At 39.6% G+C, this 14,735-nt stretch overlaps 1 protein-coding gene across 1 annotated transcript in view; it reads right to left on the reverse strand.

The window, feature by feature from the left end:
• Positions 1-7,304: 7,304 nt before the first annotated feature.
• Positions 7,305-14,735, reverse strand: part of KBTBD12 (kelch repeat and BTB domain containing 12) — a 41,216-nt gene continuing 33,785 nt past the window's right edge. The window contains exon 6 of the mRNA XM_040076704.1: positions 7,305-10,081. Coding sequence (XP_039932638.1) covers positions 9,912-10,081 — 170 coding nt within the window. The 3' untranslated portion in view covers positions 7,305-9,911. The remainder of the gene's footprint in view (positions 10,082-14,735) is intronic.

Raw genomic sequence — 14,735 nt, forward strand, 5'->3', positions numbered from 1 at the left:
AGGCTGAGCCTGTAGCTGCACAGCTTTTTCATGCAAATTAAACATGTAATACACTGACATTTCTGCATGCAGTAATTATCATGTACATACTTGAAAAGAAAATGCTGTACATGGAAAATTCTGCTTTTGATCCTGGAAATAGAACTGATTTGTCTTTATTTTATGGATATTAGGCTCTTCATAATAATTCTGTGATTCTTTCAATTTTGATCTCTTGACAACATCAGCTTTTAAATCCAAACTCTTTGTAAACTACATTTTGAGCGACTGTTTTTTTCTTTCTTCTGGAATTCTGAGCAGCAGCAGAAATTCGTCAAGTAAATTATCTTCCTGGCTTAAAAACCAAAGCTGAAACTTGAGCTGTTCTGTTTGGTACGTAGTGAATGGGCTTTGATTTGATTTTTATTGTATTTAATGCAAACTTTCTTATAAAACATCTCCCAGGGATGCTTGCATGAGAAACACTTTGCAAGTAAAACAGCATTGTATTTCCAGTCTCCCATTTTTAAAGGTTATTGTAACATTTTTGTCATGCTTGCTTATCTCCTTAATAATCCGCTGTATGGCACACAACTGCAGCAGTCAGGTCATACAGCTAAATGTCTCTGTAGGTTTTCCTAATGGATTTTTTTTTCTCCTACTACAAAAGGGTTTCAATGTGTCATTAACCCAGTGACCAGCACTTCTGCAGTCAGACTGTGGACTGTCCCCAGGCAGCTACATTTCCAGTGTTCTCTGACTCCAGTTTTGTCTCAGCTGATTTACTGACATGGAATTTGGTGTAGCTTTGAGTTCTGTCAAAAAACAATTATGGTTTGAATTGAGCAGATGATCTTTATGGATGGTTCAGTAGTGGGTTTTATGTTGATCCTAATAGCTGGTTCCTTTAGAATTTATCCACACTTATTTTTCAGTGGAATGACAGTGACCTTCAGCAGATGGATAACTTCAAGTTTGGATTCAGGCTGAGCATTCAAAATGTTTTCTTGATCCTCTTTCTTTTTAAGAATTGCAGTTTAAATCCAAACTAGACATAAATTACAATATATCACTTCTTTTTATTGATTTTTGATTACTATTTATCTCTTAGTCTCAGAGAAGCCTTTTTTAAATACTAACATTTAACTGCCTTGGTTTGATCCTGCTTCTGTTTCCATCATTGGCCAAAAATCCTGCTGGGTCACATCCTCTGAGTAGACATCCCTGTGGATCTCTTAATGCACTTTATAAAATGTATCCAGTAAATCCAATAACAACAGAAATATGATTAAATACACAGTGACAACATAGCTCCAAAAAAAAGCAAGTTATAGCTTCACTTTGAATTTTTACTTACAAAGATTTACTTTCCTTGTAAAAGTAGGCCATATAAATCTTTATTAATATTTACTTAGCTTAGCTAGGGAAACAAAACAGTAACTCCACCCTGATCTGTGCAATATCAGAGTAGTACAAACACATTAAAGTCCTCCTTAAATGCAAGTGGGCAGGATGCTGGCCAACTAGGAAGAGCAAGAGAATTGCTAACACGCCTGAGTTTTACAGACATGCCAAGAGGCTTAGCAACCTTTAGTGAACAGTGCTGTTACAGCAGCTTGCCTGAAATAAGAAACAAAGAAATCATATTAAAGACTGAGCTGCTTAGGGCAGCAGCATTAATATGGCAAACTTCCTGGCAAGAGAGCTGTGATTTTGCTGAAGTGCTGGGTAGCAGTGGATTCCTCATCCCTTCTGAAAACACAGAACAATAACTGTCAGGAAGGCTTTATCATCTGTGAATACTGGAATACTGGAAAGAGGGTAAATTTCCTGTCCTGTGGTTTTGTTCATCTGCTGTTTGGCTTCTTTGTATGAGAGCCCAAGAAGCCATCAAGAAGTAAGCTGTTAATGCACCAGCTATGACAAGGCTTTGGAGCAATTTCAGTCTTTATATATAGCCTTTGACTGTTTGTCCCCTCAGAGCACTCCAAAGAGCTGGCTTTACAGCAGGCTGGCTCCAGAGCTGAGGTGAGGGCTGGTGCGTCAAGGCACGCTTTGATGACTGAATTTTCAAGTGGCAGAGCTGGCACAAGCAACTGCTGTGCCACACACCCCTTAGTGAGCATTTGTTCTCGGTGCCTCTCTCTGTGCTGCGCTGGTATAAGCAATTTGTAGCTTCATGGCAACATGGACTACAAAATAATCAAGCTGCAAAATGCTTTTTCAAATCCTGAAGATGAACTACAGATTTAGTCTTTTTTATACTCATTTAAGAGTTCTGACTGCAGCATGAGTGAATACCTTGGTTAGCTTCAGCTGAGCCTGATAATTAATGAGAGCAGTGAGCATATAACAGCTTGGGCTTCAGAATGGGCTGTCCAAGCCAGCTAGAGATCACACTGAATTGCTCTGACAGCTGGCACCTGCACTATTGAATCTCCACTGCTAATCATTACATCTGGCTTGGGTACATCTATTCAGGTTAAAATCGCATCTCACAGCAACAAGATGGCCATAGTTTTGCGTAAATGGAGGTGTGTTCCTGCTGACAGAAGAAGGGAGATGGAATCGGACACCTCTAAAAGTCACTTTTCTTCTTACCTTTTTATCTTCTTACTTTTCCCTATACACTTTATAGTGTACCTGTGAACTATTCAAGTAGTTAAGTGGGCAATGCAACCTTAAAACATGTCTTTACTGAAGGATGCTCAAGGAATAAACAAATTAAGAACCCTTTAAGTTTTACTTAGTTTTATTTAATTCAGTAGCTGAGCAAGTAGGTGCCACATTGTTTCAGCAATATTGTAAAACCCTTTTATGCATATTCTGTAGGCAACTCCCTGCATGCAGCAGGGCCTTTTAGTGGCTAGTTAAATCAGTCACAGATTTGTTACAGAGCTCCCCAGAGAGCTGAAGCTTTCCTAGAAAGCATGGTAGATCATCTAAATTCAGGTCTCAGTTACTCAGTAAATCTACTACTGTTCTGCAAAGCACCTTCTCTTTTTTTGCACCACTGCAACTGTGTCTAAGTGGCATATTTTATTAAATCACATAAATCACATCTGCTTTGAGAAAAATACAGTTCATTCATCCTTCTAATTACTACTGTTCGAATTTAGCCTCAATTAGTGACCTCTCAATTTGCTTAGATTAGTTCTGCCTGTGTACAAGTGAGACTGGCTACAAAGGTACATGTAATAAGCCCTAGATTCCTTCTTCTACTTAACACATCAACAATTATATATGTGGTATTGTTGGCTGCAAACACCCAATCTCTCCCAGAAAGGTTCAGTTTTGAATGCTATGGACAAATATATTGCCAAAAATCGAGGAGGTGAGAGCAGTGAAACAGAGTTACTGTTCTACCACTGTGCAACACTTCCTGGTATGTGGACCTCAATATAACACTTTCTGGTATGTGGATCTCAATATATCTCAATATATCTAGAGATGTGAACCACTCCTTCTAAACAAACACACTGATGCAGACCCACAAAATGAGTAGAGATGTATTATTATAACTGTTTCATATGGGTGAATCTGGGTGGAGAGACCAGATGCCCAAGACTAGTAAATGGAGTCACTGAACTGAAAACACATGCCAGAGGTTCAAATTTCCAATCAGTGCTCAAGTTACAAGACATCTCCCTGTGATCCTCCTCCTCATACTGGGAAGCCTGGAAAAGCCTATTTAATGGGTATTACGGCTTTTTATGTTTGGATTCAGCAGTTGTTTTAGCCACGTTCAAAAGGAATGAGTCAGGAATTTGTGTATGTGGGAAGTGGTTCCTCTCACATTACTGCATGTATGGATGAAATACATTTCCTCTACTAGGAAGCTGCTGAATGAGAAAATAAAGTAGTGCAGCTGACTGGCACTTTAGTAGCTGTACTTTGATGTTGATAATGAAAAGCCAGCAGCCTTGGGAGGCTAGTTTGGATAATGCATTCCACAGAAAAGCTGGTGAAATCACTTGTATTATTATAAAGAATGACTAGAAAATGACAAATTGGAGAAAAAATACCAATATTAACACCTGATAAATTAGAGACCCAGCTCTTTAGTGGAACCTCGCCTGGCTGAAAATGCAGGAGGAAATCTGACTTTAAGACATGAGCTACAATGCAATAATGAAGACACCTCCCCCTGTGCTTCATGCAGTTTTTGTAGCAACCAGTGTTCAGGAATCAGAGATAATGATAATGGCTTGTGCCTGCAGTCATTACAGCCCTGGCAAGCACAGTATGTGGGGCATTTAACGTAAAACTCAGCAGCACCATGTGGTGAGATGGCAGCAGGGCTGAGTGGAATGCGGGTCACCTACCAAACCTGGCCATAGCCACAGGATCTGTGGCATTGCAGAGCAGGCAGGATTCATCTGGTATGAGAATGAAGAGCAGAATTTGGGCTGGGGCTAGAACCTGCCCCATGATGAGTGTCCACAAATCCAGGCAGCTGGTGTGATCTTCCTTTTGCCCTTCAAAGCTGGTTTGATGCTGTAGTGATAGGCTTCTGTAAGGTCTGGAGCTGGTGAACACCCCAAGTGGCTGTTCCCAATAGCTGGGGAACTTAAGGAGAAACAAAGGAGTTTAAGGACTGGACAGATAAGTGGGATGAGGAAGAAATGGGATTGGGGATAAGAATCAGAAGAGATTTGCATAAAGCTTTTGAGAAAACTCTGGGGAGAAAACTTTGAGAAAGAAGTTTGAGAAAACTTCTGAGGAGAGTGCTACAGCCAGCAAAAAACTGGACAAGGAAGAAGACATAGAGGAGTACTAAAAGATTTCCTGATTTGTTCCTTAGCTCAGCAAAGAATTTAAGGGTCTTTTTGACTTGAAGCCCAGAATAGTTCCAATTATTTAAAGACCAACACTTTTTTTTAAGTACTTTGATGAGCTAGGCAGAAGACTGGGTTACCAGGTATGTTTTATAAAAAGAATCTTACTGCTGTCAGTAAAGAACTTCTAAAAATAATGTTTTATTTATAAATATGCATATAAAATACATAGAACATTGTGGAACACTTAAAGGTAAGGTTTGAAGGTAATTCCTTCGGCAGAGTAGGGCAGCCGGTCAGGAGACACAGCTCCACACCGTGCTGGGTCCCTCTGCTCCAGCAATACAAACACACAGCCGCAGCCTGGCCCGCGCTGTGGGTGCAGCCAGGGGTGATGAGTGAATCCCTCCAAAACACCAGGCAGGGCAGTACACACTGAGACAGTCACCGAGAGAGAAGGGAAGTGTACTTCTGCCTATTTTCTATGTATATTTTCACTATTTCCAAATATTTCCTTTGCTTTCAACCTCCACATGTCAAATGATAGTAAATTGCAAATGTTCTAGTTCCAGCTGAGCACACCTGGGGGTGAAATAGCTTTTCTTTGAAGCTGGTGATACAGTCCACTTGAAAAGCTGTAGGGAGAGCTATAGATATTTGCAAATGAGAACTGAATTTCTGACCAAGTGATTCAAAGCATTGTGATTCATAAACTTATTTTCATAAGAGCTACAGAATCCATTAAGAGAGCAGCCAGTGAAAGGGACCACCCCCGTAGCTGAGACAGCAATCACTAGGTAAACAGCTTATTAAAAGAATGTCATAATTTTCCAAATCAACAGAAAAGCAACCTAGATTTTTATGAATATATCTTCACTTCCCCCCCCCCCCCCCCCCCCCCCCCCCCCCATTGACACGTGATCATAGATCTCAGTACACATCTCAAGTAGAGGAAAAAAAACCAAAACAGGATCAGGACCAGGGCCAAATCCTTTTACTTCTGAACCATCCCTATTAATAGATGGTGAGGATCATTCATCTCACCTTGTCTCTACCACATGTTGTAACAATCTGGGAGCACTTCTCATCTCTGTTGTCAGCCTCTTATATTGCTGTTCCCTCAGCCTCTTACCTGGAGCATCTTTGCAGTGCTGGTAGAAGAGCTGACAGCTCTGTGTGCACCAAGGCAATTTTCTTTTGGCAAATCAAGGCTTTCTGAGTGGCAATGTGTTTCTGCTGGAACACAATACAGACACTGCCCCATAAATTTCAGCATTGCACACATGCAAAATGGGTGTTTGCCTGTTGTGGGCAGGGACTGAGACACAAGCAACCAACACCAGCATTGCTGTGTGAGGATGAGTAGTCAGATGCCTGAAGTCTTCCTGTGTGACCACATGTATGAAAACAGACATGAGAAATCTGCGAGGATCTTTATGAAGTAGTTATCTATGGACAATTTCAAAATAAGATTTTGAAATCTGGGGTTAAAAATTGAGAGCTTCAATTAGCTTTTTGTAGCATTCTAATTTTTTTGCTTTATTCCCTGTGTGCCACATGACCAGCTACCATTCCAATATTTTCCTTCATGTATGGGAACTAGTGAAGTACTTCAGCACTTCAAATGAAACTGTAGTATATGCTTTTGTTTCATAAACCCCCCACTCATTTAAACAGTTGGTAGCTTCCAGCACTGCTTGCATTTTAGAGTTATGGATGATGTAAGTTCAGTCTCAATGAAACACTAAGCTAACTGCTGCTCAGATGGAAAGGGGCTGCAGTAAAATATTATTTCAGTGAAATCCACACTTGATGGAAGTTGGAGAATGCATACTCTGTAAATTTTTGTTGTTGTTTGATTGAGTTTGTTTTGTTTTGTTGGGGTTTTTTTTGTTTGGTTTTGTTTGTTTGTTTTTTAATGGGGTTTTATCATAGAAGAAATTAAGACTCTTAAGGACTTTCACAGCAATGTGAGATAACCCATGGACATAACAGACCTGCATACTCTTATACTCTCAGAGGGATGTTGGCTGAGATCTCTACCTCTCAATAAGCATGCTTTCTGCTTCTGCCTTCCTCACAGAAGCAACACTTTCAAATACTAGTCTGGAAATCATAGTCATCCCAAGGGCAACCCAGGAACTGCATAGGGCCCACATAAAATTAAGAAGTTAATGCCCCCATCCTAGATATTTAATCCAGAAAAAACCCATTCCCCTGCTTGATAAATAGTGCTAGACATTCTGACTTGGGCAGAAACAGACACATGAGGGCTCCCACTGGCAGTCAGACCCCATGGACAGGAGGAAAGGTGATGCTCAGTGCATGTGAGGGAAGGTCACTTGGCTGTGCTGCATGGAAAAAAACCTGGTTAACTGCCCAATGCAGTTCAAGCTCTCTGACTGTAAGGCCAATATACAAAATATATGTCATTACTCCCCTCAGTTATCAAGACAGACCTTCTCAGAGTACATACTTTCCTTCCATCCAGCTCATTAAATATCAGTCTTAAAAGCAAAACATTTGAAGTGAGAAAGAAACAGCCAATTCACTACTAAAATAAAAGTTTAATTGAAGAGTGCAAGCTGAGTTTCACATACATAGTCAAATATTACTAATGAAAGGTTGCAAATATCTCCCTTCTCCCCTTGAAATATTTGGAATAGACTGTCTTTCAGAGAGTGAAATCCAGTAGATTAGCTTTAGGTTCAGGCTTTAAACCGCAAGAACTGTAAGGAACAGACCACAGAGCAGAGATCAAAGATCAAAAAAAAAATCCCCTTAAAACAATCTTGCTTATATATATATATATATATATATATATATATGGAAAAAGCAAAATCAGTAGGTACAGTTGCAGAAATTTGAGTTTCACATGGAAATTCTTAATGGATGCTCCAGAGAAGAGCATTGCTTCCAGTTGCCCTAAGAACCTTGTAGAGAAATTAAGACAAAATCATCTTTATTTCACAGTAACAAAAGTCAAAGAGTTTCCAATATTGGATGGTTATTGATTGGAAGAACTTTCTACTAATTTTGTTTAAAACCTTATTAAAGCAGAATTTGCCTCCTTGATCTTACACCTACAACTGCACTTGATGAGGGGTTTGAAATTTCAGGAACGGGTCACTGATTTCTACTGCTGAAATTCATGGTTGTCACAACTCTGCTCTAGGGAGATGACAACCTACATATGAGCAATGGAAAGAAAAAAGGATGGCTGAATAATATCGAAAGTATACAAACACAAGAGTACATGTTTAGACTGTGACACAGATTCTGCTTGGGAAATGTAAAGAGAGACAAGCAATTAGCTTGTAATTAGTAAGGATCATGGATTTACTCTTCTTCTATGTGTTTTCCTCAGTTTCTTTTCCCCAAATCCCTTCTTGTGTTAGCATTCCTCAGTTACCAGGAGTTACCAGGAAAACTTAAGGATGTTCCTTCTAACAGTTTTTACATGACAGCTAAATAGTCCCACTGGATATTTATAGAACAATCAATGAATAACAAAAGTCAGAATTGGGCAAGGGCTTTTGGATCATCCTCTCCATCTCTCTCTGCCATAAGCACTGCAGTGAAAAAAGCAACAAAAAAAGCTGGCATTTTTGCAGCCTAAAACATGCTTGAAAGAGAAAATTGAGATGCTCCAAAATACAAATCCTGGAAGTAAATACAAATCCTGGAAGTAACTATGGGTAAACTACTTTTTTGTTGTTTTTGTTGTTGTTGTTGTTTGGGGGTTTTTTTGTTTTGTTTTGCTTTTGTTGGGGTTTTTTTTGTTTGTTTTGTTTTGTTTTGTTTTTTTGGTTTTTTTGTTCCACTCTTGTTGCTGCTTTTGTAGTTATCAAAAGCCACTTCTTGCTGACAATGATTATTCTCATACAATATCATAGTTTAGTCTTATGCTTGCCTCTGGCATTCAGTCTGCATTGCAGCATGCTGGCATTTACAACCAGGGCCCAAGAGCACAGTGAGATTTCCAGTTCTCTTGTCTGTACTGCCCAGGCAGTGACAGATACACTGCAAGGTAGGCACCAGAGAACTGATGAGTTATTGGTAATTCAAATGGGATAGCAGTATTGGTAACAATTTTCACTCTAACCTACTGTCTTCAAGCCCTATAAAGGCTAACACTGCCTTCAGAAGCACTGTTTGAATCGTTGCTCTTCCCTTTGATTATAGCAAATTCTGTTGGTAGAGAATTAGCCTTATGCTATTCCATTAAAGCTATTTCTGTTATATAAGCATTTATTGTTAGCACATCTCTCCTTTCCCTCTAGTTGCAATACTGATATGCAGATAATACTCGTCTCATTTATTACTTTTTAGTTTGCATCTTTTTATTCATCTCTCAAAGGAAGTTTCCTGAGCTTTAAGAACCCAGTCATACCAGACTTTGTAATAAATAGGATTTAGGTGAAAATTTAAGATTTTTCTTGTCTTTGGTAGAGACTGCCTACCAGCCCTAATGAAAGACTCATTTGTGACTTGCTGCCAAAGGATTAGTTTTCTACTAGCACAGGTTCAGGTCTATTAGCAAAGACAGACAAGATGTCTTGACTGTTATGTCTGTGCTTTAGATGATGTTTGCAGGAGCTGGTGTTCTTGGCTAATGGACCTTGGCTAATGGGATTTCATTTCAAACAAAGGCTTTTCTATGTTTTACCTTTGCATCAGTCAGTTACAGTCTGGCACTTGTTTTTCATCAGCTGACTTAATCTATTTCTTGGCTTCCTGGGTAGCTTAGTAGATCCAAGTGGGATGAACAGCAAATGAGGAATTTCCCTGGCTAGAGCTTTCTCTCATACATCTGCTGTGAGCTGAGTCCTGGGCTGCCACTGTGCCTGTGAGGCAAAGGGTCCCAAGCAGCCCAGGCTTCACTCAACACTGGAGCTTGCACAGCCAGATTGAAGATGAAGAGCCATACACAAAGGCTGGACAACCTTGGCTTTCAACCACAGAAGTCCAGAGCACCAGTACTATCAAATCAAGCATCGTCAGAGAAGCACAGCTCAAAGGGAATTACATCCTTAAGCATGTTGCCCTTTCCTCTCTATGGGATTCAGATGTGATGCAGAGCCAATGCAGCATTTGTCTCCCCAAATTCTTCAGTCTCTGCAGAATCTGGAAGCACTGAGAGTCACTGAACTTCTACTGGTTTACTAAATCTGGAGGAGGAGGGATAAGATCCCGCGGGTTCAGCCGAGCAACAAGGCAAACATCGTAACTGTCAGGCATGAGGACATTGGTGGCCACCACATTCCACTGGTTCTCCCACGTATCCAGCTCAAGGATCTCTTTGGTGATAACTTCATGGCGAGCTGAAAAATAAAGGCAACAGCAGCAGGCATCAGGGGGCAAGTCAAACAGGATCAAAGAGGTTTGGGTAGTTGTTATTATAAACCTTCTGAAAGGGGAAATTAAAAGGTAATTTGTGTGGTACTAACACTGTGTGAAGAGCATGTGAGTTGTCAACATACAGCAAATTAAATAGTGAAGATGGAAATCTCCACTGTGCATTCAGTTCTCATACTCCGGGTGTCAGGTGCAGCTGCAAAAACAAAAGTGTCAAGGGCTCCATCTTTGTACAAGTATGCAGGTGGCATTTTATCCTGCAGTCACTTGTCAGACGCTCATCTTTTAGAGACAGAGTATTGCCTCTTGTATGCCTGCATGCAGTGTGTTCTTTTCTTGGCCCCGACCAAGATGCAATTTTCAGGCTGCAGGAAACACTCCAATACTATGGCTTTTCTTTGGTGCACAGTCTGGACATCTTGTGATTTAGGGAGACAAAACACGACCCCTTCCCCCAGCCTCCCCCACCTCCCCAAGGCTCTGAATGCACTTTAGATGTTCTGAAATGCTGAAGAATTTGTCATGGACAAGCAGGTTAGAATAATGCAATTAAATCACAGCCAATCTCCAGACAAGAAGCTTTTTACAAAGACAAACAAAAAATAGAAGAATCACCATGAAGCAGAGAACCAGCAGCACTATATTAAGATTCTGACAAGACCAGAAATCCTTTCTTTGCTAACAACAGTCCTGAGCTCTGCAACAATTGTTGCTCAAAGCCAATCTTTCCTAAAAGTCATCTTTCATTTCTGCTCACTTCTTCTTTTTGCCTTAAAGTTGCTTTCTCATAGCAAGTAACCTTTGCCTAAACTTCCCTTACTTTGAGCTTAGGACATTCATGTTTTTTGCTGTCAGATGAGCCTTGGGAGAGATGTATTAAAAGCCAGGTCTCAGACTTCCAAGAACAGGCATTTTACAGGTACCAGGATAAGAACCATCGTAACAAGAAACACTGAATCCTCAATGCTGTTTTATTGAGTCTTAAGAAACTGGTGACAGGATAAAATTTACAGGCTCCAGAGTGGGATTCCCATTCAGTTATCCCTTATGGGAATTTTTTTTATACAAACAAACCCCCAGCAACAGCCCTATCTCACATCTATCGATTGCATTTCGTGGTTTGGGCATTGCCCTTATGTGTAACTGACACTAAGGGATTGAAGAACGGCAAAAGAATGAAAGCAGAAGAGCACCCAGAGACACAGATTGTTTCTCAAGCAATTTCTCCAGGGGAGAGCAACCTTGGGGGTTTAGTACTCCCAGGACAGTGCTGTCATGATTTAGGTTCCATGCAAAATTTCTACTAATGTTATAATGATGTAGTGTGGTGGGATTTAAAATACCTCTAAGGCTCCCCTGCAAGGAGGAGCTTTGGGATGTGAGCAGGACAGATGCAAACAAGACTTCTCCTCCCAGGAACTGGCTTCCTTACTGAGTGGATATAGGACAGTTCTGTTTTCTGCAGGTCCTGAACATGCACAAGATTTGTGGATGCTGCACAAGTTTTGTGGAGATTTTTGCACATTTTTGTCGCGCTTATCTAAGGAAAGCACTCACCATCACCCTCTTTCATCTGGATAAAGGAGGGCAGCACAGCATTTCTACCCCAGCTTCCATGACCTGTTCTCATTTCCTCCCCCTTTGTGTCACAATTTATTGTGGTATAATTTTTGCTGGTCCAAAGCTAGACCTCTGGGACTCTGATAGATCTTCGCAAGTTTACTCTCCAGGAGCTTTGAGTAAGATTTCAGGATATAGTCTCATCTGAATAGTCTTTGTTCCATTCCTTTTTGTGAAACAAGTTATGATGGTTTGCTTGTTGAACCTGGACTTTATAGAATAATAATACATTGGAAGACCGTATCCATTCAAGACAGAAGACAGCAAACTGCTAAAAAAAGCCATTTACATGTGAAGAGAGAAGACATGACTGAAAAAAAGCAAACAAGTAACACGTGCCAGTACCAGCAAACTCCTGTATGACCCTGCAAGAGTGAAGAGGTTTTTCCTGAGGCAAATACAGAAATACAAACAGACCAAAGCTGGGACACAGGAGGCTCCTGTCTCAGTGGGGTTTTTTATTAGATCGTTCTCTTTTATGCAATATATTTTAATGCCTCGATATTTTTGGCATGGATGATGACAAAAATGAGACAATCAGATGAAAAATTAATTGAATGCTGGAACCAAGACATTCTGTGAGTGATTGCAACACTTCAGAAAAAAAAAAAAATCGTTATTAAAACATCAAAGGCAGATTCAGCAACCCTTCCTTAGATTCAGCAACCCTTCCTTACAAGCCTTGCTGTGTTTTTTCCTGACCTGGGTGACTCTCAAACCTTTATGTCCCTTGTTTCCTTTTTCTGTGGGATATTCTAACTGGTTCAGTTCCACTCTAGAAATTCTACTTTCCAGCACATGGAGTGTTAGTTAACTCTTAACCCTTGGGAGATAAAAGAATACTATTTTTTAAACAAGGGAAGCAATAATTTCTCTAGTCTTATCTTGTTTAAAGGAAATTAAACAGCACCCTTTAGATGAGAAAGTTCATGTGAGGCAAAGCACTGCTCAGAACTATACTTTTTTCTGAAGTTATACTTCAGAAAAAAAATTACACCTTTCCTATTTAAAAGAGAAGTGAGTTGAGAAACTTTAGTTCTCAAGCCTTATTTTTAAATTTATTTTTTCTCCTAACTTTTCTTGGTGAAATCAACAGAAAAGGTGGTGCTTTTCAAAGAGAATATTACCTTTGATTGCAGGCTGTAATGCTGGATTTGGGCTTCAATCCCAATAAACAGCTTGAAGGTACAATAATTCCTGATTCTTCTTCATTGATTTGCCTTATCTAATTGCAATTTTTACAGGGCAATATCTTAGCAGACAATTTTGCTCATGGGAGAATCATGATACACCTACAAAAAGAAATTTGCTTTTTTACAGAGATTACCTTCTTAAAAAGCCACCCCACACAACTTTCTGTCCTCATACCATTATTCTGCCTCACCAGAAAACCACCTTACCTAATGAAAGGATTTCACTCATTTTATTTCTTCAAAATGAGGAAGTGTTTTTCTGCACATTCTTATTTAACCATGAGAAGTTTTAAGAAGCTTCTTACATTGTGTTTTTCTGCACAGGATTTAAGCCACTTTATATTAGAATTATTCCAATTGTACAAACCTAACCTTGATGCAGATTCTCTTCTAGAAGGAAAACAGTGATTTACTCATACTCAGGAAAGAAAGAGGCTAAAGCAGCAACAGGATCATTAATCCCAGTGTAACGTAATCCTCACCAGAAACTGTGGTACGTTTAAAAGAGTCAGAACTCTTTTGGTACAGTTTTGCCTTCTTGATGTGTAAGTGCAGACTGAAGGTTAACAATGAACCTACAAATCCATCTCTTCTCAGTGACAAGACTTAAATTACACCTGAAAATGCTGAATTTATAAGTGTTAAAATTGTATTTTATATATGCAAATACAGTAGTCAAAGCAAAATTAATCTAATCTTTAAATTAACTTTTATATTCTGGTCTGCAAACAAAACACCTTCCCACAAATTTTCACATTATTTTTTTCTTTGAACGTGCAGAAAGAAAAAGAACAAAAATATTAATTTTTAGTAAGTGATTCCCTGCACTCCATATACACAATCATGTCTTTTCTTGGAAAGGTTTGTGATTCACTCCCCAAATATGGCCAGACTTCATTTTATGCCATAAGTTTTCTCATGCCATTTGAATCAGGACTGAACACAAAACAGGATGAATGATTATTGGAAAGACCCACAGTATGACTGCAGGCATTATAAATATTTAATGTATTTTTTTCATCTGGGTTTGTTATTGTTTGTTTGTTTGTTCAGGTTTTTTTTAACCACATTCCAATTCTGATTTGGAAGCTGGGAAGGGAGGAACAATTTAACATATGACAATAGTATTTCAGTATTTATTGCCACTTTTTTTTTTTTTTAACCTTTCTTTCTCTTTCTCATTTGTAACTGAAAATTCAGGTACAATTATTAGGTTTTGAGTTGGGAGGGCTATAGGGAGAAAAATGTAGAAGAATTAAACAATATGCTTAGCAGGTAGAAAATCCATACTTCATCTAGGACTGCTGACCATGAAGCTATTATGATTGTAAGCCAAGATAAATAAATTCACTCTGCTGTAGCCTGCTCATTGTCCAGAGGACTGAACAAAAAAAAAAAGAAAATATTTTCCATTCACTTAAGTTAAATCTATGGCAAGTTTGCTGAAATGTTGTTGATATTTCATTTGTTTCTTCCAGAAGCCCATTGACAATCAGCTAGGAAGTTTGCTCCAGCATAGGAATGAGGAAGCAGAGTTGTGGAGACAGGGACAGCAGGTGCTGAGTCACAAATCATGATGCCTCTGCATCAGTGCAGGGCAGAGATATCCAAAGTATTTTGGGACAAGTTCAACTGCCTTCTAGCAGTGACAGAGCCACAATGGCACACTGTTAGATGGCCAGCAGCACCTCAACAATTTTATCCAGAGCAGGGCCACCTTGTGTGCTGGGGAAAGCCTCAGAGTCACACATGTGCTTGAGCTCAGTGCCCTGGGACATCTGCACACAGGCCACTTGTCTGATCTCCT

This window comes from Hirundo rustica, chromosome 12, assembly GCF_015227805.2.
Source record: "Hirundo rustica isolate bHirRus1 chromosome 12, bHirRus1.pri.v3, whole genome shotgun sequence".
Classification (NCBI taxonomy): Eukaryota; Metazoa; Chordata; class Aves; order Passeriformes; family Hirundinidae; genus Hirundo; species Hirundo rustica.